General features: G+C 34.4%; 5 protein-coding genes across 5 annotated transcripts; 2 read left to right on the top strand and 3 right to left on the bottom strand.

Annotated features, from left to right (window-relative positions):
* The first annotated feature begins 1,697 nt into the window (after window positions 1-1,697).
* LOC18055205 (aspartic proteinase A1) lies at window positions 1,698-7,285 on the top strand. The gene is made up of 14 exons (XM_006452352.2): window positions 1,698-1,959; window positions 2,637-3,020; window positions 3,133-3,193; window positions 3,729-3,823; window positions 3,929-4,041; window positions 4,156-4,324; window positions 4,416-4,455; window positions 4,552-4,616; window positions 5,255-5,368; window positions 5,470-5,534; window positions 5,719-5,875; window positions 6,008-6,127; window positions 6,771-6,859; window positions 6,968-7,285. Exons 2-14 carry the CDS (start codon window positions 2,649-2,651, stop codon window positions 7,050-7,052), a joined length of 1,545 nt encoding a protein of 514 aa, XP_006452415.1. The 5' UTR covers window positions 1,698-1,959; window positions 2,637-2,648; the 3' UTR covers window positions 7,053-7,285.
* A 5,258-nt stretch (window positions 7,286-12,543) lies between these two features.
* Window positions 12,544-14,785, top strand: LOC18055204 (mitogen-activated protein kinase kinase kinase 18). The gene is made up of 2 exons (XM_024177883.1): window positions 12,544-13,915; window positions 14,721-14,785. Exons 1-2 carry the CDS (start codon window positions 12,598-12,600, stop codon window positions 14,783-14,785), a joined length of 1,383 nt encoding a protein of 460 aa, XP_024033651.1. The 5' UTR covers window positions 12,544-12,597.
* Window positions 14,786-15,420: 635 nt separating this feature from the next.
* LOC112095418 lies at window positions 15,421-16,043 on the bottom strand. The gene is made up of 2 exons (XM_006452350.2): window positions 15,797-16,043; window positions 15,421-15,567 (listed from the first exon to the last, which is right to left on the bottom strand). The coding sequence occupies exons 1-2, from the start codon at window positions 16,041-16,043 to the stop codon at window positions 15,461-15,463; spliced, it is 354 nt and encodes a 117-aa protein (XP_006452413.2). The 3' UTR covers window positions 15,421-15,460.
* A 996-nt stretch (window positions 16,044-17,039) lies between these two features.
* LOC18054607 lies at window positions 17,040-17,695 on the bottom strand. The gene is made up of 2 exons (XM_006452348.2): window positions 17,413-17,695; window positions 17,040-17,191 (listed from the first exon to the last, which is right to left on the bottom strand). The coding sequence occupies exons 1-2, from the start codon at window positions 17,693-17,695 to the stop codon at window positions 17,079-17,081; spliced, it is 396 nt and encodes a 131-aa protein (XP_006452411.1). The 3' UTR covers window positions 17,040-17,078.
* A 700-nt stretch (window positions 17,696-18,395) lies between these two features.
* LOC18054606 (syntaxin-61) lies at window positions 18,396-21,498 on the bottom strand. Its single transcript, XM_006452347.2, has 9 exons — window positions 21,315-21,498; window positions 21,116-21,193; window positions 20,916-20,978; window positions 20,591-20,704; window positions 19,908-20,021; window positions 19,502-19,692; window positions 19,257-19,347; window positions 18,962-19,027; window positions 18,396-18,795 (listed from the first exon to the last, which is right to left on the bottom strand). Exons 3-9 carry the CDS (start codon window positions 20,967-20,969, stop codon window positions 18,685-18,687), a joined length of 741 nt encoding a protein of 246 aa, XP_006452410.1. The 5' UTR covers window positions 20,970-20,978; window positions 21,116-21,193; window positions 21,315-21,498; the 3' UTR covers window positions 18,396-18,684.
* Between the last annotated feature and the right edge of the window lie 804 nt (window positions 21,499-22,302).

The following is a 22,302-nucleotide window of genomic DNA, read 5'->3' as shown; positions in this document are numbered from 1 at the left end:
TGATAATTCTTAATTTCTTGAGTAACTACAATAACTTTTAAATTGATGTTGAAATTACATCCCCTCTAAACTTGAAATTGCTTGCACTACTTGTGTTTCAAAAATATGTTAAAAAAAATTGATTAACCGTGAAAGAAATGAATATAGTAAAGCCTCTAAAAATTAATAGCATTGAGACTGTATAAAATCTATTAATTAAAATAGGTAATAAATTAATTGATAGATTAATAATTTATTAATTAATAGAGTGTATTTACAATTAAATAAGCATTCATAAGTATAGTAAAATCTCTCTATAGTAACATTGTTGGGATCAAACTAACTATGAGGAGGTTATAACTTAATATAGGTGTAATTATAAAAATTAATACTTTCATTTAATGATCCTCAATACAAGTAATATAGAGGTAAAATATCCACTATATTAATAATTAATGAAAAGAATATGTCACATTCAATGTGTAGAAATTGATAAATAAGATAGATGTAGTTTCAAAAAATTAGTATGTAGTTTTATGTAAAGTCATCTTAAAAATCTAAATGTTTATTTTTTTAATGTTTTTTCTCAATAAAAATTTTATAAATACTAGACATTGCACAAATCATTATCCCAAACAACTTAAAGAAATATCTTATTTTATCTTAAATCTTTAATGTAACACAACATATATTTTTTAGAATTTACAAATAATTATTACTATGTGAAGGCAAGTTCCTTAAGATGAGATGTTGAATAATTATAATTTATAATAACGTGGAGTTTATTCTTATTTATAATTGGTACAAATTGAGACCATAATTGTTTATGAATATATAGAGATTATTCCTAAATAAAGTATCACTATAGAGAGATTTTATCATATAGTCAGTTAAAAATTCATATATATTTTACCAATCTAATCAATCAATAAGAATTAACTCACTAAACATACATTAAATTAACCAAAAATAAATTCAAAATTATTGCAATTTGAGAATCCAACCTTATAACTTCGAAATTCAACAAAAAATAGAGATAAGATCCAACTACGTTTAAATTTCAAGAAAAAAGTAATAATAAAATTGTATTTTATTTAATAAAATATCATAACAACTATATTTATAATTTTAATAAATTATGAATTTATAATATAAAGAGGACCATAGGGTTATATAAAAATTTCCTCAAATTTTTGTTGTCTTATTAATTTATTGAAATTATTAATTTAGTCTATTAGACCAAATCAAGGCCATAAAAGAAGTAATTATATATAATAGGAATTATTAATTTATTGAAATTATATGGTATATTAATTACTAATTAATTATAATAAAATAAACTAAGGAGGTAATAATATTGGCATCTCGATTTTGAGTTTTACAAAAATAAACCAGGACACTCAAATTTGCGAATGTTTTTAAATAAATGATTATTTGAAAATTTACCACAATTTTGGAAACACTTGATTTTTTTTTTTTTTTTAATGATATGGAAAGACGGGACTAATCCTTCAATGAACTGATTTTGGGGGCATACTGCTGAAATTATCCTTCTTATTAATGGATTGCCACGGAGATTCGATGGTGGGGCCGCATATAAAAAGTTATAATACGTCATTACTTGTGGTTTTCTCCAAACATTAGGGATCCCCATGTGATTATCCCAATTTAAAATGTAGGGTCAAGCTAATCGGACAATCACAGCTACTGCAACAACATCAAGCGCGATAGTCTCCGAACCAGGAAATCGAAAACTCCACAAAATTTTCGAAGTGCAAAGCTCAAACCCTTAACCGCTAAGAAAAGAATATCTCATCAAAGACACGTGTCCGCTCCTCGTTTTCCTAAGTACCCCGTAAATTAATTAATTCTTAAACAACCGAACAATAGAGAATTTTAAATTTCTATTTAAAATATCTAACATCCTTTCGATTATCTCTGCTCACAAGCATTTCTCTGTATCGATCATCGAAAGAGACTGTGAGTAACTTTAACTCCATAACGTAACTTGCTCTCTTTAATTTCTGATTACGATCTTAATTTTAATTATTATTTTGTTGATGTGATTAATGTCCATTTCCAGTTTGACTTTCTCTATGTTGTGTTATGTTCTGTACTGTTTGGTTGCTGAGAAAATAAGACGATAGGTGGTGAGTAGCTGAGAAAACTGAGTACTGTATCTATTGACTATGTATTGTCCGTTTTGACCTTAGGGTATGATTATTGAGTGTGTATTGAGCGAATAATTTGTAATATTGTTTGACCTTATGTATCAACTAGATATTTTAGCTTATTTACAAAAATATTTCAGCTTAGCAAATGTAATTCTAGATATTGGTTTGTTTAACATCTATTTGAAAATGATATTGTTCAAATTAGTTGCAAGAGTTCCTCATTACTTTTGGTGGTTATCATTATGTATGATAAATATCAATTGTTTTGACATGGAATTGGCATTTATTGATGTAGAAATGATCAAATGTGTGTAATGTGTATGTTTCCATCAACTTGGTTGTTGTCTACTTCTGAAACATATTTAAGAAATCAGCTGGTATCATGGGACATATACAAAAAGTATTTAGTTTGCAGTAGATAGTGCCTTTTTCTTTTTTAATCACGTTCATCTTAATTTAACTCTATTTTATAAAAATTTGCAGTTACTTGTCAACATGGGAACGGTATTCAAATCTATTACAGCCGGTTTCTTCCTTTGTTTGCTTCTGTTTCCTGTGGTGTTCTCGACACCAAACGGTGGGTTATACAGAATCGGACTTAAAAAGAGGAAGTTTGACCTGAACAACAGAGTGGCTGCCCGCCTTGACTCCAAGGAAGGAGAGTCATTCAGAACTTCTATCAGAAAATATTCTCTTCGTGGAAACTTAGGAGAGTCAGGGGATGCTGATATTGTTGCGCTGAAGAACTACATGGATGCTCAGTACTTTGGTGAGATTGGTATTGGCACACCCCCGCAAAATTTCACTGTGATATTTGACACTGGTAGTTCAAATTTGTGGGTGCCCTCTTCTAAGTGTTATTTCTCGGTTAGTTCTATGCTTGTCTCCATATTCCTGTTTTCAATTGCCTTTATACTTTGCAAATGCATATATCTCTATTATGGTATTTGAGAGTGAAATGATTTTGCATCTGCTGCAGATTGCATGCTATTTCCATTCCAAGTACAGGTCAGGCCGCTCAAGTACCTACAAGAAGAATGGTTTGCTCCTGCTTCTTACTCATTTTGATGTTATCAAAAAAAATTTTTCTCTAGATTAGTTTGTAGTCATTTAAGTTTATGTTGAACTTTACTGCATTGTTGCAGTTATATAAAATTTCTTTTGTTAATTGTGTCATTAAACTGCTGATAGTATGCTTCTTAGTCATGATTTCTTTGTAAATGGGCTATGCATGATATGCCCTATGATGACGATCTATTTCTTCTTAACTTTGCTTCATCTTGTATGATGGATTTACACAGAAGGAATTCTGTAACTTGATTTGCTTTTCTTTGGAAATTTGTGTGCAGATGCATGATCTCATGTACCAATTATAGATGACTGTACCTAGATCTTCCCATTAAACACTTTAATGTATGCACAATATAGCGGAATTTGAATGGGCATTTTTATATGTACATGAGATCATGAATTATTGCCTTATATGAGAGCAGTGCAATAATACTTTGATTAGAGGAGTTCAATCTGTAGATGACATTATCACAGAAAGCTTATTATGTTTCGATCCTTCAACAGGTAAATCGGCTGATATCCATTATGGAACTGGAGCTATTTCTGGTTTTTTTAGCGAAGACCATGTCAAAATCGGTGATCTTGTGGTCAAAGATCAGGTAGCTTTAAGGTCTTGGTTTTTTGTTACTTCTAATTGCTATTGTATTGATTAATACCAATTTTTTCAAATTCTAGTTTGTACTGATATTTGCAGTATGATTTAGGAATTTATTGAGGCAACTAGGGAGCCCAGCCTCACTTTCTTGCTGGCCAAGTTTGATGGCATACTTGGACTTGGCTTCCAAGAGATTTCTGTTGGAAAGGCTGTGCCCGTGTGGTATGTTGCTGTGCCTTTACTCTCTTATGTGATGTTTTAGATTTTATGTTACTTTTGTTATTAGTCAATACTGTAGGGTTTCTATTTTGGGATTCAAACTTGGAACTGCTTCAGGTACAATATGGTAAATCAAGGCCTTGTCAATGAACCAGTTTTCTCCTTTTGGTTTAACCGAAATGCTGATGAGGAAGAAGGAGGTGAAATTGTTTTTGGTGGGATGGACCCTGACCATTACAAGGGTGAGCACACATATGTTCCTGTCACACAGAAAGGATATTGGCAGGTTGGTGGTCTGAACTTCTCTATGCATAAATGTTTGGTGAATTGGCTTATTGAAGTTCTCTAAATATGCCTGATGCCTCTTCTATTTGCAGTTTGATATGGGTGATGTCATGATTGATGGCCAAACAACAGGTAACATAAATAATTGGAGATTTTGGTTTAAGGAGTCGCGGTCCTTAGTCTTTGTCATTAATTGATTTACATCCTGATTTACCATATCTCTTTCAGGATTTTGCGCTGGCGGCTGTGCCGCAATTGCTGATTCAGGAACCTCTTTGTTGGCTGGCCCTACGGTTTGTATTAATATGTTTTTGTTCTAGTTTGTAGTTAATTTTGTCTGCAAATCTCTGCCTTTCTGGAGATGTATTTTGTGTTTAGAATGACTTAGATGGTGCAGAGTGACTGTAGTAGGCTTGTCTAGTTTGACCCCAACACTTGGTTTTTCTTTTTTCTGTTTGTGTGCATAGATATGTCCTTTTCTTTTATCCAAATTAGTTTTTTAATTTGTGTACATTATCTATAATGAAATATGCACGAGTCATGGCCTATGCTGAGAAAATCAACACTCTCGATTTCTGATACTTCTTTCAGAAGCCATATTGGGAACATCTTTCCTGACTTTTTATCGTAGAACTTCAAAGTCATTGAATATGTTATTTTAGGTTGATGGTTTTCATTATCTGCCATCTCATAGCGGCAAAATGTAGAGCTCTTTGTGTTTAGTTAGATGCATACGTATTCGTGATCTTTTTTTTTTTGGTCACAATGACTGCATTTATTAGTGTTCATACTGGCAATATCATGACATGAGCCCTGTGACAGTCTTTGTGGCATTGTACTGTTGATGCTTTACTATGTCATCTGCATTGATTTATGCATGCTTTGTTACTGCTGTCGCATGGCTGGTTGATTTATTATATATCTGTTGCAGACCATCATAACTCAAGTCAACCATGCCATTGGAGCCACTGGAATTGTCAGTCAAGAATGCAAGGCTGTAGTTTCACAATATGGAGAGGAGATCATCAATATGCTTTTAGCTAAGGTATCTGCTAAGTTGTCTCTGCGCCACTATAAGAAATGGTTGATTATATAAGCTAGTACTTGCTTGTTTGGTTTTCTGATTATCATTCTTATGTTTGCCAGGATGAACCTCAAAAAATTTGCTCACAGATTGGTTTGTGCACATTTGATGGGTCTCGAGGTGTGAGGTAATACTCAGACCAGTTTCTTGTTATTGTACATATTAAACGGAATATAGCTCTTGCTACATGCTCAGACAATCATGTTACTTTATATATAAACATCCAAATACAGACACATACACATTTGATTAGTATCTGCTAGACTGCTATTCACCCCATAATTTTTCTTTTTGGGAATTGCTGTGATCAGTATGGGCATTGAGAGTGTCGTTCCTGAGAATAATCATAGAGCATCTGGTGGTTTCCATGATGCAATGTGCTCTACTTGTGAGATGGCAGTTGTGTGGATGCAGAACCAGCTCAAGCAGAACCAAACACAAGAGCGCATTCTTAACTATGTCAATGAGGTCAAGTATCACATTTCTATCCATTATATTTGCATACTTAACCATATCAATGAGCTGAAGTGCCTCATTTCTATCCATTATACTTTGGTACGATTCAATTTGTGCTAGCTCTAACTTTCATTGTTAATCCAGCTCTGTGATCGGTTGCCTAGTCCTATGGGAGAATCGGCTGTTGACTGTAGCAGATTGTCTTCCTTGCCTATTGTTTCCTTTACGATTGGTGGAAAGATATTTGACCTTACTCCTGATCAGGTATGATAATGTGTTTTGGATATTCTTATGGTATTTCTTTCTGTATTCTTCTGTTCCAAAGTTTGGATGCATCCTTTACAGCTACATTGAGATGCTTTGTTGTTACTTTTGTTTGTGTGGGTATTGAATTTAATTTAACACTTCCAGCAGTGGCATTTATGCTATGGATCAAGACATTAAGACCCCAGAAAGGGTAAAATAATGGTCAATATTTCAACCAATAGTCTGGCTAACTATAAAAGAGAGATTAACTAGCTTGACTTTATGCGACATTTGGACCAAGCATATAAAAAATGGTGATCTTGTCAATGTTACGTGATTTTTTTTTCTTTTTGGGGGGGGGGGTTTGTTTGGGAGAAATGTAGCAGTGGAATCTAGAGTTATGGCCCAATCTTTTTTTCATACAACTTGACCATATTGAGAAATGCTGTGAAATATATTTGTAAAATGAAGTCAAAAAACTTGATTGTTGTCTTTGATTGTGTGGGTTGATAATCCACTGATTAGCATGCGTTGTTGCTGTCATTACCACCCATCCACTTGAGATAGTAATACTGCATTTTGGGCATATTATCTTGTAAATGTTGCGTGTTTAGTGTTAGTCTCACTGCTCTCTCATTATGTGCTGGTTGATGGCAAACAGTACATCCTCAAAGTGGGCGAGGGAGATGCAGCTCAATGTATAAGTGGATTCTCAGCTCTAGATGTTGCCCCACCACGTGGACCTCTCTGGTATGTCTATTCTTGTTAACATTTTTACCTGAATGTTGGTTACGAATTACCATGTACCACTGATTTTGTTTTGTTACTGAGATGCAAATTCATGTGATTGCAATGCAGGATCTTGGGGGATGTTTTTATGGGTCCCTACCACACAGTCTTTGACTACAGCAACATGAGAGTGGGATTTGCTGAAGCTGCGTAAATAAGTTTGTTTTAAATATGCTCAGTTAACCGTACCACATGGAATTTCAGTTGTTTCTTTAAGGTGTTGAAACTAGGGCAAATGCTATGTTACATTACTCCCTGAAACTAAACCTTAAATAACGGTTCTATGTAAATGCTCTGATGTATGACAGCTGTTGAGAAGCCCAAGACGTTGGACTTTGTTTATAAATCCGTGCCTGGACTCTTATTGGGTTTGTGCTCTTGGTTGCAGAAGTATTGGATTCATAGTTGGGTCGAGGAGCTGTGATGTATTATTATTATTATGAAATATTTCATTAGGTAAATCTAGAATCCTGGGAATCACTAAAATGGTAGAAAGCTTTTAGAATTGAAGCCAAAGAAGCAGCACAATAGAGATTATATTACGTCAGATCGATAAACGGTAATTACGTCATCTATGACGCTTTTTAAGGATTTGATTTCTAATTTTAACTATATATACATATACACACGCACATGTCTATGTGTGAACATTTAGGGGTACCTCTTCTTTCTTTTTTTTGGTTCCTAGAAAAAATGATACTTTTATCTGTCGTGACCTTTGACTTTTGGAAAACGAAGTGAGAACATTATGTAACACAGAAATTGCTTGACCGAAAGTTATGCTTCTGCTTCCCGTAACAAAATCATTTTGAATTTTCCTTTTTTTTAACCCCCCCTGTTTTGGTCAGCGCCGTTGATTTCAATAATTGCTTTACTAGAATTTGAAGGTTTTGGGTAGCTTTTAGGATTAAGTGAATGTACAGGAAGCAGCTTCATAAAACAAACAGTTAAGTCGTTGACTCCACCGTACCCGATATCTTATCGTTGAAATCTTTTTGCTTTGGAAACGCTTCTTGAAATAAAGCACCTCAAAAGAAGGCATTCTTAAAGCTGAGAAATGTAAAATGATGTCCAAACAGGGCTGCTTATGTAATTAGGAAGTCTGAGGAGAACGAGGAAAACTTGGAACAGGGAGATTCTCTTAATCTCTTTTGCCCAGGCTCAGGAGAAAACCGAAAGAACCAAACAAGATAATGATTCACCTGAGGGTGTTGCGTTGTATGGCTGGAAAGTTTTGGATCAAAAGTGCTTGTCCAATAGCAGCTTCTGCTAAGAGTAACGGCACCGACCCGCTCAAAGTGGTCTTAGAAGTGTGTGATTTGTGATCCAAACGACCCCACAAAATTTAAAACCAAACCCGGCTTTCATCATTGGATTACGCGAAGTTCAATCACCAGGATTTCAACCACTAATCCCGCATTACCGCCAGTCGTTTCAAGTTTAAACTGACTTTTAAATTTTGGCTTTGGTCTGATTAATTATTACTTTCGAATTCCAATAGTTACGAGTCTGCTCGGGGCCATGGACCTTTTTGTGCTGACCACGTGAATGCTACGCGTTTTCTTCTGGTATTTGAATTTTCTAATGATATATTATTCTACAAAATTCTAATTTCACACTGAAATTAGGTGACGGTGTCACTAAATTTTCACGAGTGCCATGATAGCTGTAACTCCTCCCGAGTCCTAACCTAGAACATTGTATTTGTTCATATTCTGGTTTTTTTTTTTTAATATTTAAACTGTTTATCCCGTTCTTGAAATCTAATAATAAGCGAAGGCAAGAGATACGAACTTTTAGAAGAGAAAATTTCTGATTAATAATGCAATCTTTTTTTTTTTTTTGGAGTTATTTACACTCTAAAAATTACTCAAAATACTCTTATTTCAATAAAATTATTTTATTACAAAAATACCCATGTTGTTATTAACTATTAAAGACAATTTGTTATTAGCAAGTATAATATAATTACTAAATCACACTCATTCAAAAAAGAAATTAAAGTTATTGTACAGAAAAATAAAATCGACAATCATCATCCACTAAGTTCAGCAAAACCCAATGAAAATTCGCCATAAAATGTGAGTCTTAACAGGATTAAGTCAATGTATCATGAGTCATAGCCATTAAAAATGACTACAGACCACACACATTTATTAAGTTAGAAAATTCTTTTAAACGAAAATGTATGCTGACCAAGTTGATAGAGAAAAGCATTCATCCATGATCCATTTATCTTTCATTCTTCTAAGTTGTAGTCATGGCGTGAATTAAATGAGTGAAATATTCGTTAATAATACCTGCAGAAATAATTTTAAAAGAAAACCAGCAGAAATTATAATCTCACTCCTCTACAAGATCTTAAATGCATTATTTTGAGTACTTTGTTATATTTTGTTTTTCTAAGATGAGTTGAGTATTTTTATAACTGCGCAGAGTAAATAAAGATAATTAATTTAAATAGTTTAAGTAAGGACTCTTTTGCTATTTGAAAGGGTGTACAAAATAAAATTTAATTTTTTTAAGATTTAATAAATTAGTATTCAAAGTAATAGAGTGTTGAAAGAAATTTTTAGCGTGCGAATAGTCCTAATTTTTTTTTTAAAAAAATCCGCTTATATACATAAAGAACCTAAATAAAATATTCCAAATTGTTAAAATAAAGAAACCTAATTTACTTTTACAAATTAAAATAGTTCTGGTCAAAATGAAAAGAAAGAAAGAAAAATGAAAAAAACAGCTATACTCAAGAAGTTTTCCTAAATATAGAAAACGACCTAACACCTTTTTTAGGCCTGAAACGATGAAATTGTGTTAGATTACAAGACCATATAAAAAAAAATGTTTGTTTTAAAACATGAATTTATATATAATACTAAGAAATTTATTACCAGAAATAAATATTTTATGACGAATGTAACATGCATCTAATACACGATCATTATTAATAAACAGGGTCATGCTATCTTATGCTATATGTAACATATAGTAACTCTTAAGTTATCACTTAAATTTTTTTTTAAAAATATAACATATAAAACAATTAAATTGTCATGGGTGACAACTTAAAAGATTTGCTGTATGACATAGGCCAGCCTTAATAAACAATGAATATTGTACGAGTTATACAATTACTTTTCATACAAGTAAGTCGGTGTTCCAGCTAACTTGCTTTGTAACATAAGCAAACGAATAGATCGAAGTTCATGCATGCACTGTGCTGTATATATTATATAGGGTATTTTTCAGGAACCTCCCCTGAAGTTTAGTGTATTGACAGTTAGATAGAAAGTATTCATGTAATTACAGGGACCTCCCCTGACGTTAGTATTCCGTTAAGTGAACCGTCAGTTGACCGTTGAAATTTCAAAAATGCCCTTGCCGTTTATCTTCTTACTAGTTACCGTGCTTGCCTTTACTCCACCGAACTCATCCACTCAATACTCACTCAAATCAATTCCAGATTTCCACTACCCAAGTCCCATCATCAATTCATCATCATCTCCTCAAAACCAATAAACCGGCTCCTTTGGGCTTTGATGCTTGAGTAGTTTATCGAAAATGCAATTAAGTATTTAAGTTAATTGGATCCTTCACCTGCAGCATGGGTCACCTGAATTTAACCATATCAAAACGCAAAGCTCAACAATGGAAACTTCTAGACATCATCTCCGCCATAGTCTTCGGCTTACTCCTTGTCTTCTTTCTCCTAGTCTTCACTCCACTCGGCGATTCACTCGCCGCCTCTGGTCGCCAAGCCCTTCTCAACAGAGACGCAGCAACAACAGTTGATTTTGGTTACTGCAACGGAGAGAGAGCCGTGAATTTTTTAGATTCGGATAATGAGATGCGGCTTGGGGTTTGTTTTGTAATTTATTTTAAAATTTGTATTGGGATTCTTTGAGAACGTGTTAAACACGTTCTCACTTTTATTTTTACGTATTTACCCTTCATAATATCGTTATACGTATTTTTGTATTAACGTCAGGGGAGGTCCCTGTAATTACATGAATACTTTTCATCTGACTGTTAATACACTAAACCTCAGGGGAGATCCCTAAAAATTACCCATATTATATATAGAGTACATACAAAAGCCTGCAAATCTAGCAAAGCTAATGATTTGAAATTTTGTTTAAAAATTTAGAAACTTGGACAAAAAGCTAACAGCTTGCATTCGCTCAAAATAAAAAAAAAAAAAGAAAAAGGGCGACAGCGCCCGTTGATTGGTTCACATTGTGATTGTGTTCGATTGCCGCCGCAAAAACCATCCTCAAAATCCAATAACAAAGCAAGAAAGCAGTAGCAATTGGCACATTCATTCCTCCACCGCTAATAACGCAATCCTGGCACGCGCTCACGTGTCGTCATGTGGCTGGCCTTTTTTTTAAATGCCCGGGTAATCCGTCTCGCCGCCCACAGGCGGCCTAGGCTGCTTTGGCTCTCTCCTTTTGCCACGGGTCTCACTCGAACCGCATGCGTATAATATAACACCGAAGCCACCAACTTTACAGAGAAAAAAACCTCAGTATATAGAAAAAGGAAAAATACTACACGGTGCCTTTTTTCTCTTGTGGAGATGATATTTTATTAATTTAATAAATTGGTTTTAGCGAGCAATGTTATTTGCATAGAACAAGCACAGAATAACACAAACAGAGGGGACAAAAAAAAAAAAAAAATTAGCAATCCTTTTTCTTTTAATACTTATATTTTTTTACATTGATATTACAATCAGACTACAATTAGGACAAGTTTAAAAATAATACTACCTAAATTTTAACCGTCATTAATATTGGAAGGATGTTTATGTTATTTTTACTAATATTTAAGTGACGTCCACTCTAGTCACAATTTGTAAGGGATAAGTTTATCTAACATTCGAGGGACGTCTATGTCACCTTCACTAATATTCAAAAGGCGTCTATATTTACTTCACTCGCATCCTCCACTCGACTATATCATAATTAAGGAAGGAATGTAATCCTCATAATATTTTTACAGGGGCTCAAGCTATTGTTTTCACAAATGTGTGAGATCATGTGCTCTCTATTTGAGTAGTGCTATATATTTGGACTGCTTTGTGCTCGTTCTTTGCTCAATTTATGTGCAAATAACATCTCTTAATAATTACTTATAAATTTGGATGATAGAATTATTAAAAGAAGAAAATTTATTCAACTCTTAATGCTAAGAGTTGTAGTTTTATTTTATTAGCTTTAATTTGTTCAATTGGTACAATCTGTTGATGACGTAAAAAATTATGCATTCAAACTATTTTATAATTAATTTGTTGATTCTTTATCGTAATATATTAAAATTAAAGTCAGAAAATCATATATTTGTGTTTCCATTTTACATTCACTGTATTAGTCAAGAATGACTTAAATATTAATTTTTAAATTTACAAAGTTTTGAATATATAATTTATGGTTGAGTCAACTTTGTACGTACATTTGTACTCATAGCAAGAAACTACCAACTTTACACAAAATATTAGGTGGAAAAAAAAAATCTTATTATGATTATTAACAATTCTTTGGTATTAAGATATTCAAATCCACGCAAGAAAGTCACAAGGTCACACATTTATATATGAGCATATTTTAACATTCACAAACATTACTCATTCTCAATCCATTCACTACGTTTCTCTTATTCTTTCACCTTTCTTCTTGTGCTCTCTCTCTTTCTCTTATATGGAGTGGACAAGAGGACCCATCATCGGCCGTGGATCCACCGCTACGGTGTATCTAGCCAACTTAGCTTCTTCCGGAAAATTCATCGCGGTCAAGTCCACGGAGCTCTCGCAGTCTATGTTCTTGCAAAGAGAGCAATGTTTCTTGTCCAAGATCAGCTCTCCTTATGTAGTTGACTACTTAGGCTTTAATGTCACGAACGAAAATAACACGCCTACCTACAATCTTTACATGGAGTACATGCCCCGGGGCACGCTTTACGATGAAATTCGGAGACACGGAGGAAGATTGGATGAGCAAATGATCAAATTATACGCGTGGCAGATCCTTCAAGGATTGAATCATCTTCATATGAACGGAATTGCACATTGTGACATCAAAAGCAATAATGTTTTGATAGGCGATGATGGTGCAAAGATTGCTGATCTGGGTTGTGCTAAATATGTGGGAGAAATTGATAGCAACGCAGCTCTTGCCACATCAGCTTTTTCCGGTACACCGGTTTTCATGGCGCCGGAGGTGGCTAGGAGAGAAGAGCAAGGGCTTGCAGCTGATATATGGGCTGTTGGGTGCACAATTGTTGAGATGGCTACTGGGACTAATCCTTGGCCGGAACTAAATGACCCGGTATCAGCTCTTTACCGGATTGGATTCTCCGGTGAGACACCGGAGATTCCAAGGTGGTTGTCAATGGAGGCTAAGGATTTCTTGTGCAAGTGTTTGACAAAAGATCCGAAGGAGAGGTTGACGGCGAAAGAACTGCTTGAACATCCATTTATTTGTGGAGTGGAGTTTGATCATTTTAAGGATGTTGAGAAATTTATTATGAGTTCTCCATGCACTGTGTTGAACCATGGATTTTGGGATTCTTTGGAAGAAGCTGAAAGTTCAGAAAATCTATCACCCAAGGCATCTCCTTCTACTTCTTCTTCAAACTCTGCTGTTAAGAGGATTCAACAATTGATTGGATGTGCTCTGCCATCATTAGGTTCAAGTGTGCCCAATTGGAGTTTGGATGAAGATTGGATCACAGTTAGAAGCAATGGCATTGAAGAGCCCAAAATTTGTTCTGATGAGAATGATTTGGTCATAGCACATGAACCATCAGCTGAAGCCACATTAGCCTGGGATTTAATTTCTGAAGAAGAGGTTCAGAATTCAACATTAATCGAAGATTTGTTCGAAGGATTCTCCATCGATAGTAATAGTGATATTACCAATGTTAGTGTTAGGCGAGACATTCTTTTACCATTTGATATTGCTAGAGATAATTTTGTATCAGAAAATCTCGATTTTGAGACAAATAATGGAAACTCTGGTTTTGTTCAATTCCTTTCACTCTTTTCTTTTCAGAGCAAACATAACTTTTCTTTACCCTTTTTAATACAATCTTTCAAATTTAATTTTGGCCAACGAAACACGGATCATGATTCTCTTTTAATATGATTTGAGTAAATAATTCAAATTTAATATGATTTGAGTAAATAATTTAATTATTAATTGATAATTAATAAATAAAAAATTAAAATCTTATGCAATAAAATTTTTTTAAAAACTTAACAGATCCAATTCCAGTAAAGTACAACAATCTGCTCTATTACAATTTCCAAGGACGACTTTGCTCAAAAGTCTTCTAATGGGTCAATCACCGCGGTTGGTTTAGACTTATTTGTGTGAACAGAGGAGACTTTTTTGAATATGACAAATTAGTGCAAGTCAACGTAGGTTTCCTCCAACTCAGTGCGTGAATTAGGACAAAAGTCCATGAAAATAAATTTCCAAGTTTGTGCCATTCCAATTCAGATGTCAATCTAGAAAGTGGAATCTGTCTTGGAACCGCCGCCTACTGCCGGTTGCTGACCGGCAAATGGTGTAATACAAGTGTCACCCTAAATTCATGGTAACTATTTACAAATGATATTGGCTTGTGAATTTGAAGGTAAATGACGTTGTATTTCTTAAACAATGAACTAAACAGATGCAGATTCCCCAAACAGAAACTTATTGTTCTTTAATCCCTCGTTCTAGTTGCACTATTCTGGCGTAGTGGGATATTATTATATTCAAACGCAATTTATCAAGTCAACTAATGCTTTATAATCGATGGATATGTGTGTGAACAGAACTGGATTTACGCAAGTGGAAGGTCAATAATGCTTTCATTGTCATTTCTACAATTGGTAGTTGAAATCAGAATAAGTACTAGTCAAACAAATTGGAGGGATGTAGTCAATAAGGAGATAAATGCACTTGGAATCAGTTTGCTGACGCATGCCCGGTCGACCATTTTGGCTGCTGAAAACGGTTTCATTTCAAAGGTCTCTTGCAAGTTGGAACTGATCAACCAGGATTGCTGGTGCAACAAGATGATGTAACCCCCTCTTCGACCACAAAATTATTCCGGCAATACCAAGTTGAGCCTTGCGTTTGATAGTTCAAGATTACAAGTTGAAGTATGCTTTTCATATCGGGCTACTAACAACTTGTTTAGTGTCACTGATTGATGTAAGCTTTTGGTATATCTCAACTGATTTGTTCTGTGAATTTTCGCCTTGGTTTTTGTACAAATATGAATCCAATAGCATAGAATAACTACAGGATTTGGAAGAGAAAATCTCTAGACAGCAGAATGTTATTGAATAACTTTTTGAGATACAGAAACCAGCAGCTGGAGGCCATTCTCCTTATTCTTCATATTATTCTTATTTATGGCATTATTGGAGTCAAATTTACTATGTATTTAAACTGTACATACATCTTGAGTTATTAAGGGAGAGATATTTTAATAACTTCTTATTTATTTTTAATTCCAGAGCTGAGCTGCTGTGTCAGATCCTGGAACCTTCGCATCCTTGCTCTTTCTTCACTGGTTGTGTTGCTTGTTTGGGTTTATTACTTCTTCCAATATCTGCTTCCGTTTGATATAGGAATGTAATCTGTCCATCATGACTGCAAGAAATAGGGAGAATCCTGCAAAATATACCCGAGTGTTAGTATTGCGGCTTGTCATTATCACGCCCCAATTGCCAACAACTGAAGTTACCATTTGAAAACAAACATGACCTTGCATGTTACATGTAGCCCAACATAGGATTACTTCATTTGACAACAATGATAAAAGAATGAATCAAGGCTCAAAAGCTTAGGTGAATCTTGACAATTCAATTTATTTATTCGAAAAACACCAAACATGACGTACCCATGAGGGATGCTTCAAGAAGAAGATCTGCCATGAGAACCTCTTCTGTCGGATTGAGCGCACCGCTTTCTCTTGAACGTTTATGTATTTCAACAACATTGTATACAGCGGAGGATAAGACAACTAGTACAGTTGCTCCAACACTCTTGGCCACCAATGGCCCTCTCCCCTGCTTCAGTTTGTCCAGCCCCAGGATCAATAGTTTCCGTAGAGGGCTCTCAAATAGAAGAGCCAGAATCAAAGCCATTTCAGTGAATACAGTTGTAAAAAAAAGATAAAACATATCTGCAAAGTTGCCAAAAATAGTTTAATAAGTTATGGAGATATGAAAGTGAAATTATAGGGCGGATATGGAGCTAAAAGTTGTGAACATTTTGCTCCCAGTTACTGAAGGTATATGCCTGATAACTTTAATTGCTTTTCTTGAACTTACGATGCAATTAAAGAATTATACTATTCAAAACATGGAACACGACAGAATGCTTTACTGTGAAGATTCAATAGCCGCGGGTTTACAAAGACTAAAATTGGACAGACAAACTTTCACCCTACAGTGTTTTTATTTCCAAGATTGGAATCAAAGGGTTCTTTTGGTTTGTGATGATTTCCAAATGTATATTTTGCCAAAGCCGGGAAAATACTTCAGAAAATCGGATGGAGAAACTTGAGTTGAGTCATTTTTATATCCTTTTGTAATTCTTTCATTTTTATAATCTTCTACACTTGAAGATTAGTTTGATAATCTGTGCCAGCTTGACCATTTTGCCTTGCAGTCGATGTTTTGATTTCAAAGGATATTTGCAACTGACCAACTCGGATTGCCGGTTGCATTCCACAATCAGGGTCAATATGACTAGGTATATTGTTTTTCATAATTTAGAGGTAAGTTCTTTGTTTAATTTAAAACAAATTGGGTCTGTGAATTTCGCCTGAATATCTGTAAAACAACTATGAACCAGCTACTGCAGATATTTCATTATCCTAGATTAACTAGTCGTGGACTGGAAAGAGAATGAGGATAATCATATTAAATCTCTAAACAGAAGAATGTCATTGAGATGCAGAATTCAGTACCTGCAGGACATTCTTGTTTGTATTTTTTATGTTATTGGTTTTTATGGCATTACTGTGGTTTAGTTTTCTATGTATTAAAACTGTACATAAATCTTGGGTTTTTAAGGTTTATAATCTCAGTGCTGAGCCGCCGTGTCAATCCTTCTTCTGTGTTTCAGATTTCGGCTCTTCGGACTCAGTTGACTCCTCTGTTGCCCTGATCTCTCGGTCACGAATGCTTGTTTAAGTTTTTTAATCCTTCCAATGTCTGTCTCACGAGATGAAGCTCTTTGATATAGTAATGCAATCTGTCTGTGATCATTGCAAGAAATAGGGAGAATCCTGCATAATATACACAACCGAGTGTAAGTTTTGCGGCCCCATTGTAATGGCACAATCAGTAACAATGAAGTTACTTCGGAAAATAAACGTAATCTTAGGCATTTCATGGAGCGCTCCAAATGATTAGGAAACAGCATTGATAACAGAACGTAACACGGCTTCACAAATCAATTTATTCGTTTAAAAACAACATATTTACCCATCCATAGAACATGACTTACCCATGAGAGATGCTTGAAGAAGAAGATTCGCCATGAGAACCTCCTCCGTCGGATTGATCGCTCCGCCTTCTCTTGCACGTCTCTGGATTTCCATAGCGCTGTATACAGCTGAGCATAAGACAACTAGTACAGTTGCTCCAACGCTCTTGGCCACCAATGGCCCTCTCCCTCGCTTCAATCTGTCCAACCCCATGATCACGAATTTCCTCAGAGGGTTTCTGAACAGAAGTGTCAGAATCAAAGCCATTTCCGTAAATACAATTTTAAACAGAAGATAAATCATCTTTGCGAAATTCCCAGATTTTTTTTTTGTTTAATCGATTCTGCAGATATGAAAGTGAATTTTTGGGGTGAGCATGGAGAAGGAATTTGTAAACCTTTTGGTTCTTGTTGCTTCTGTTATTTCCCTATCTCCTTTTCTGAAACTTATGGTTCAGTTAAAGAATTATACTTTCATGTCTTGAGAAATAAGTGAATTTCTTTGTTGTGAAGAATCAACAGCAGAAGGTTTACGAAGAATAAATTGTGACAAACTTTCGCCATTCTCTTCTCTTCTCTTCTATATTTTAGAACCTTTCTACGTGACAACTTTTGGGTAACAATGTTCCAAGATTGGAATCTAACTGCTCGCTTGGTTTGTGAAGATTTCCCAAAATTCCTTGAGCGAAACGTGTGAAATACTACAGAAAACCAAATGGAATAACTGGAGTTAGGAAACTATGTTCGCTTTTTATGAGTCCTGGCGTTTTTGCCTTCATGTGATTCAAATGTTTTATCAAACAATTTTCAACCATTAACTTGCTGCAAGTCAGCATTATGTTTTCAATTGTATCATCATGGAACAATTTAGTCCGCACAAGCCATTATGCAAACAAAATGTGCGAGTTGATTCTGTAGCATGTCCGAAAAACTGAAACAGAATACAATAAATGTTGCAATTAAGCCCCTCAATGCAGCTTAAGAGTACGAGTACCGATGCTGTATTTAACAAAACTTACTACTATCATTGATACAAACATTACATGCATACGAAGAACAAACAAAGAAGAATCATGTAAAGCTCTTACAATGTATTTAAATTCAAAATTTCTCAATATCCAATTCTAGTTAACTTTGTTTAAAATCCCTTCCAAGCACATAGATTTTCTTTACTTGAGCATATCCAGTTCAACCAATCAATGTCTGGTAGCCTCCCTATCAAACATTTGAAATTATTTCGACAACCAAAAGCCCGTCTATGTATGAACATCATAGGCTGGTTTCGTCTCCAGCCTAAGTAAGGAAGACCAGAACAAATAGAACGATAAACAGAGCAATCAAAAATAATATCATCATAATTTGACCCTTGGCGCTGGCCTTCTTCATGACCATAGCCACTTTTTTCTGCAAGAAAAAATGAGGCAACATTAACACCAGGTCAGTATTATGCCATTTCGTTATGTTATTTAACTGAAGTTTAATTCAGATTAAATATCGTATGAACTTAGATACCAAGTTCTGAATTTATATCCTTTCAGAAATAAATCAGAAATCACAGGAAGGAAATCACCTGAACAAAATCAAGACGATTAGATGTGCTGTCCATTTCCGTACCAAGTTCATCTATAATCTTCTCCTAAAACACCCAATGATTTACATATTAGCATTAAAATCAGCAGCACTAATCCTGATGTAAAGTCAGAGAAAAACAGATTATACATAGGTAATGTTTGTCATTGTCTGAGAGCAAATCATGTACCATGAGGCTTAAAGAGAGCACACCAGAGCAGAGACTAATACTTTTCTGACATTCTACCAGAGATTTATAGAGACATTACAAGGAATATCTATCCGTAGATACTAACCTGTGCTACGAGTTCATCATGTATGGTAAGCCCAACACCTCCAATTCTCTGCACGCTTGCACTAAGTTCATCCAACTCCTCATCCTGTTGCCTACAACCAACAAATGGTAGGCAATCAGTAACAAATCAAACACAGCACTAGAGTGAATGAATATGCATGCAGATATCAATTGAGGCACCATTGCAGCAAGACAGACAAGAACAATAACAAACAACTCAAGGGAAGAGATAGAAGGAGACCATACTTTACAAGAAGCAATTGTCTATCAGATTCTGACTGGATAAAATCATCATTATCTTGGGCCGCAGCGTACTGGTTTGATTTAGCCTGATGAGAATTTGGAAGCCTCATTAATTCCCGACGCATTCCACTTGCACTCATAGTCCCAACACCATTCGCACCCCCAGATAATACAGCTTTCTTCATGCTGCTGACCTAATAAAGTACAGAAATCCTTTAGGATTCCATAACTGGAAAAATTCAATTGCAGGAATCACCATGTGGTAGACTGTTTAAAGTTTATATTAGAATTGACAGTAACCGCAGGTAGCAAACAAGGTTCATTATGCCATCTCAGCGATCAAAAACTATTGAACACATTTTCACTCCCCTCAGAAACCTTTTGTCAAGTACATTAATTTAGATGATACCTGAGTACGAGCAGTGCTGGTCCATCTCCTTCGTTTTTCAAGTTCAATGTCATCAATACCATACCAAGAAGGATCTCTGCTTGCCACACCAATTGCTTTGTCCAATTCATCTACCTTCCTATCAAGAAAGAAGGGTCTCAGAAATTGCAGATTGGAATCAAGAAGTTTAATTCAATACATACAGTTGTGCCAAAACTTCACGCCAATTGTCTTTGCTAAGAATACAAGTACTCAATTATCACTGAAATTCCACCTCTAAGATGTTTAATGAGAGTACATAAGTTAAAGCAGAAAATATGTGCACCAACTATAACTGAGCTTGCCATGCTTCCAAATCAAACTTTTGTGGCACTGTTTAAGCCTGGCCTCAAGCAAAATTCTCATCAACTAGACTTGTTGCACTAAAAGTAATTTACATGTCATACACATTGCAATAGGAAACATAACAATACAGTTCAATCTTGAACAGGCTCCATATCTTATTAAGCTCATTCAAGCCACAATTGAACTACATACTAAACCCTTTCTAAACCAAGCTTGAGCCAGAATTTTATACCTTAGATAATCTCAAGCCAACAAGTTCAAGCCAAGTTTTCAAACATTTGTCACGTCACATTGAATTACGCTATAAATATCTAAAATTAGAAATGAATACAAGAAATTTTTTTGATAATTCTGGGTACCTGCCACTCAATGCTCTCACAACCGGCGAGTAGTTCCTTCTTCAAATGTACTTGCTCCCCGGGATCAGAAGCACTATTTTCCCATTGATGGAAAGTAGATTGCAACTTATTAATCTAATTAAAAAAATCAATTAATTAATTAATCACCAAATAATATACATGACAGTTTAACAATTCAATTTCGCTATTAAACAAGAAAAATCAAATTCCTTAAAAAGAAAAAATTACTGAAATCGTGGGAGATCCAATCCTAACTCTTGATTTAATAAAAATCTATGAAATCAAACAATTCAAAAAAGAAAAGAAAGAAAAAAAGTTAACATACAGAATCTTGAATCTCTTCTTTAACGATATAGAATGGATCTTGAGCAGAAGACATAATTTAATCCTTCACAATAATAAGCTTCAATCAGCAACTTTATATACAACAAAAGTTAATAACAAATTCGAATCCGCCGTAATATAGATCGAAATATAAACCAAAAGCTAATAATAATAATTAAATAAATTGAAAATAGTTTTTACCGGTGTCCGGAAAAGGAGGTGGCGATGACGAGATTGCTCGTCTCAGTTTCTCAGAGTCTGGGAAGCGGTCTCCCTCAACTGCAAAATAAGAAACGTAATAACTATTGAATCCCCAATTTTGTAAACTTTCTCAAGCAAGGGCATAGTTTGTCTTTTTGTTTGAAATAGGTCCTAATCTCTTTCCAAATGATAAAATTACCGGCTGGTATGCTGAATTTCGACAATTGATTGTTCGGGATTTGCAACCTTTAGACCGAAGGATATTTAAGTCATTTCGTCGCCGGTCTCCGTCAGAGACTTGTTTGATACAAATAGACAGAAATTTGCTTATTGAGAGAAATCGTAAAACATTAGGAACCTCGATGTTATTATCCCACCAAGCAAACAGAAGCAACCATAGAATGACTGAAATACCACTTATATTTGCAGATGTGTCATGCCTGTCAGTAATCTCTCATTGTCGATTTTATTGAGTTTAATAAAATATCAGCCACCTTTCAAAATAATAATAATAATAATAAATAATACAAACAAAAATCAATTTTTTATTTCGGAAAAAAAATGTTCAAACTGTTTTCCACGAGGAAACTGTCTATGCTTAATGAACGAAAGTATCATTTTTTTTTTTGTTTTCTAGTTGAATTTTATATACATTGTGCATACCAAATGTACTTAATGTGAGAACAGAAAATAACAACAAATAAATCATGATAAACTTCAGAAATTTTTTGAATCATGATGAATGTGTGTATGCTTTGCCTATTACTTTAATTTATTTTCAAAAAATATAAATTATTTTTCATTTAAGGACTTTAAATCGTTTATGTAAAACAAGTCTATTTACTCATTTGTTGACACATTTTAAAAACCGAATATGTAAGTAGGTTATTCTTTAGTCTTTTATGTGGTAAAACTAATTATTAGTTCACATTTTGAAAAACTACACACATAAATATATTTGTGATCTTCTTACCTAATTATTTTTTAAAAAAGTGAAATAAGGCAGATGGTGTTGTTATTAGTTAAATAATGGTAATGAGAATCATCAACTGATGAGGTGATATATTGATCTCACATAATTTTGAGAATAAAATGAAGAATTAATAATTAATAACAGCCATACAAAATTTTTAAAATATAAAAAATACATCAAATTCTGCAGTATCTAGAAGAAGAAGAAGATCAAA

The sequence above is a fragment of the Citrus clementina genome, unplaced genomic scaffold (genome assembly GCF_000493195.1).
Source record: "Citrus clementina cultivar Clemenules unplaced genomic scaffold, Citrus_clementina_v1.0 scaffold_1, whole genome shotgun sequence".
Lineage (NCBI taxonomy): Eukaryota > Viridiplantae > Streptophyta > Magnoliopsida > Sapindales > Rutaceae > Citrus > Citrus x clementina.
The sequence above is the reverse complement of the archived record's forward strand: the minus strand, read 5'-3'. Positions and strand labels throughout refer to the sequence as shown.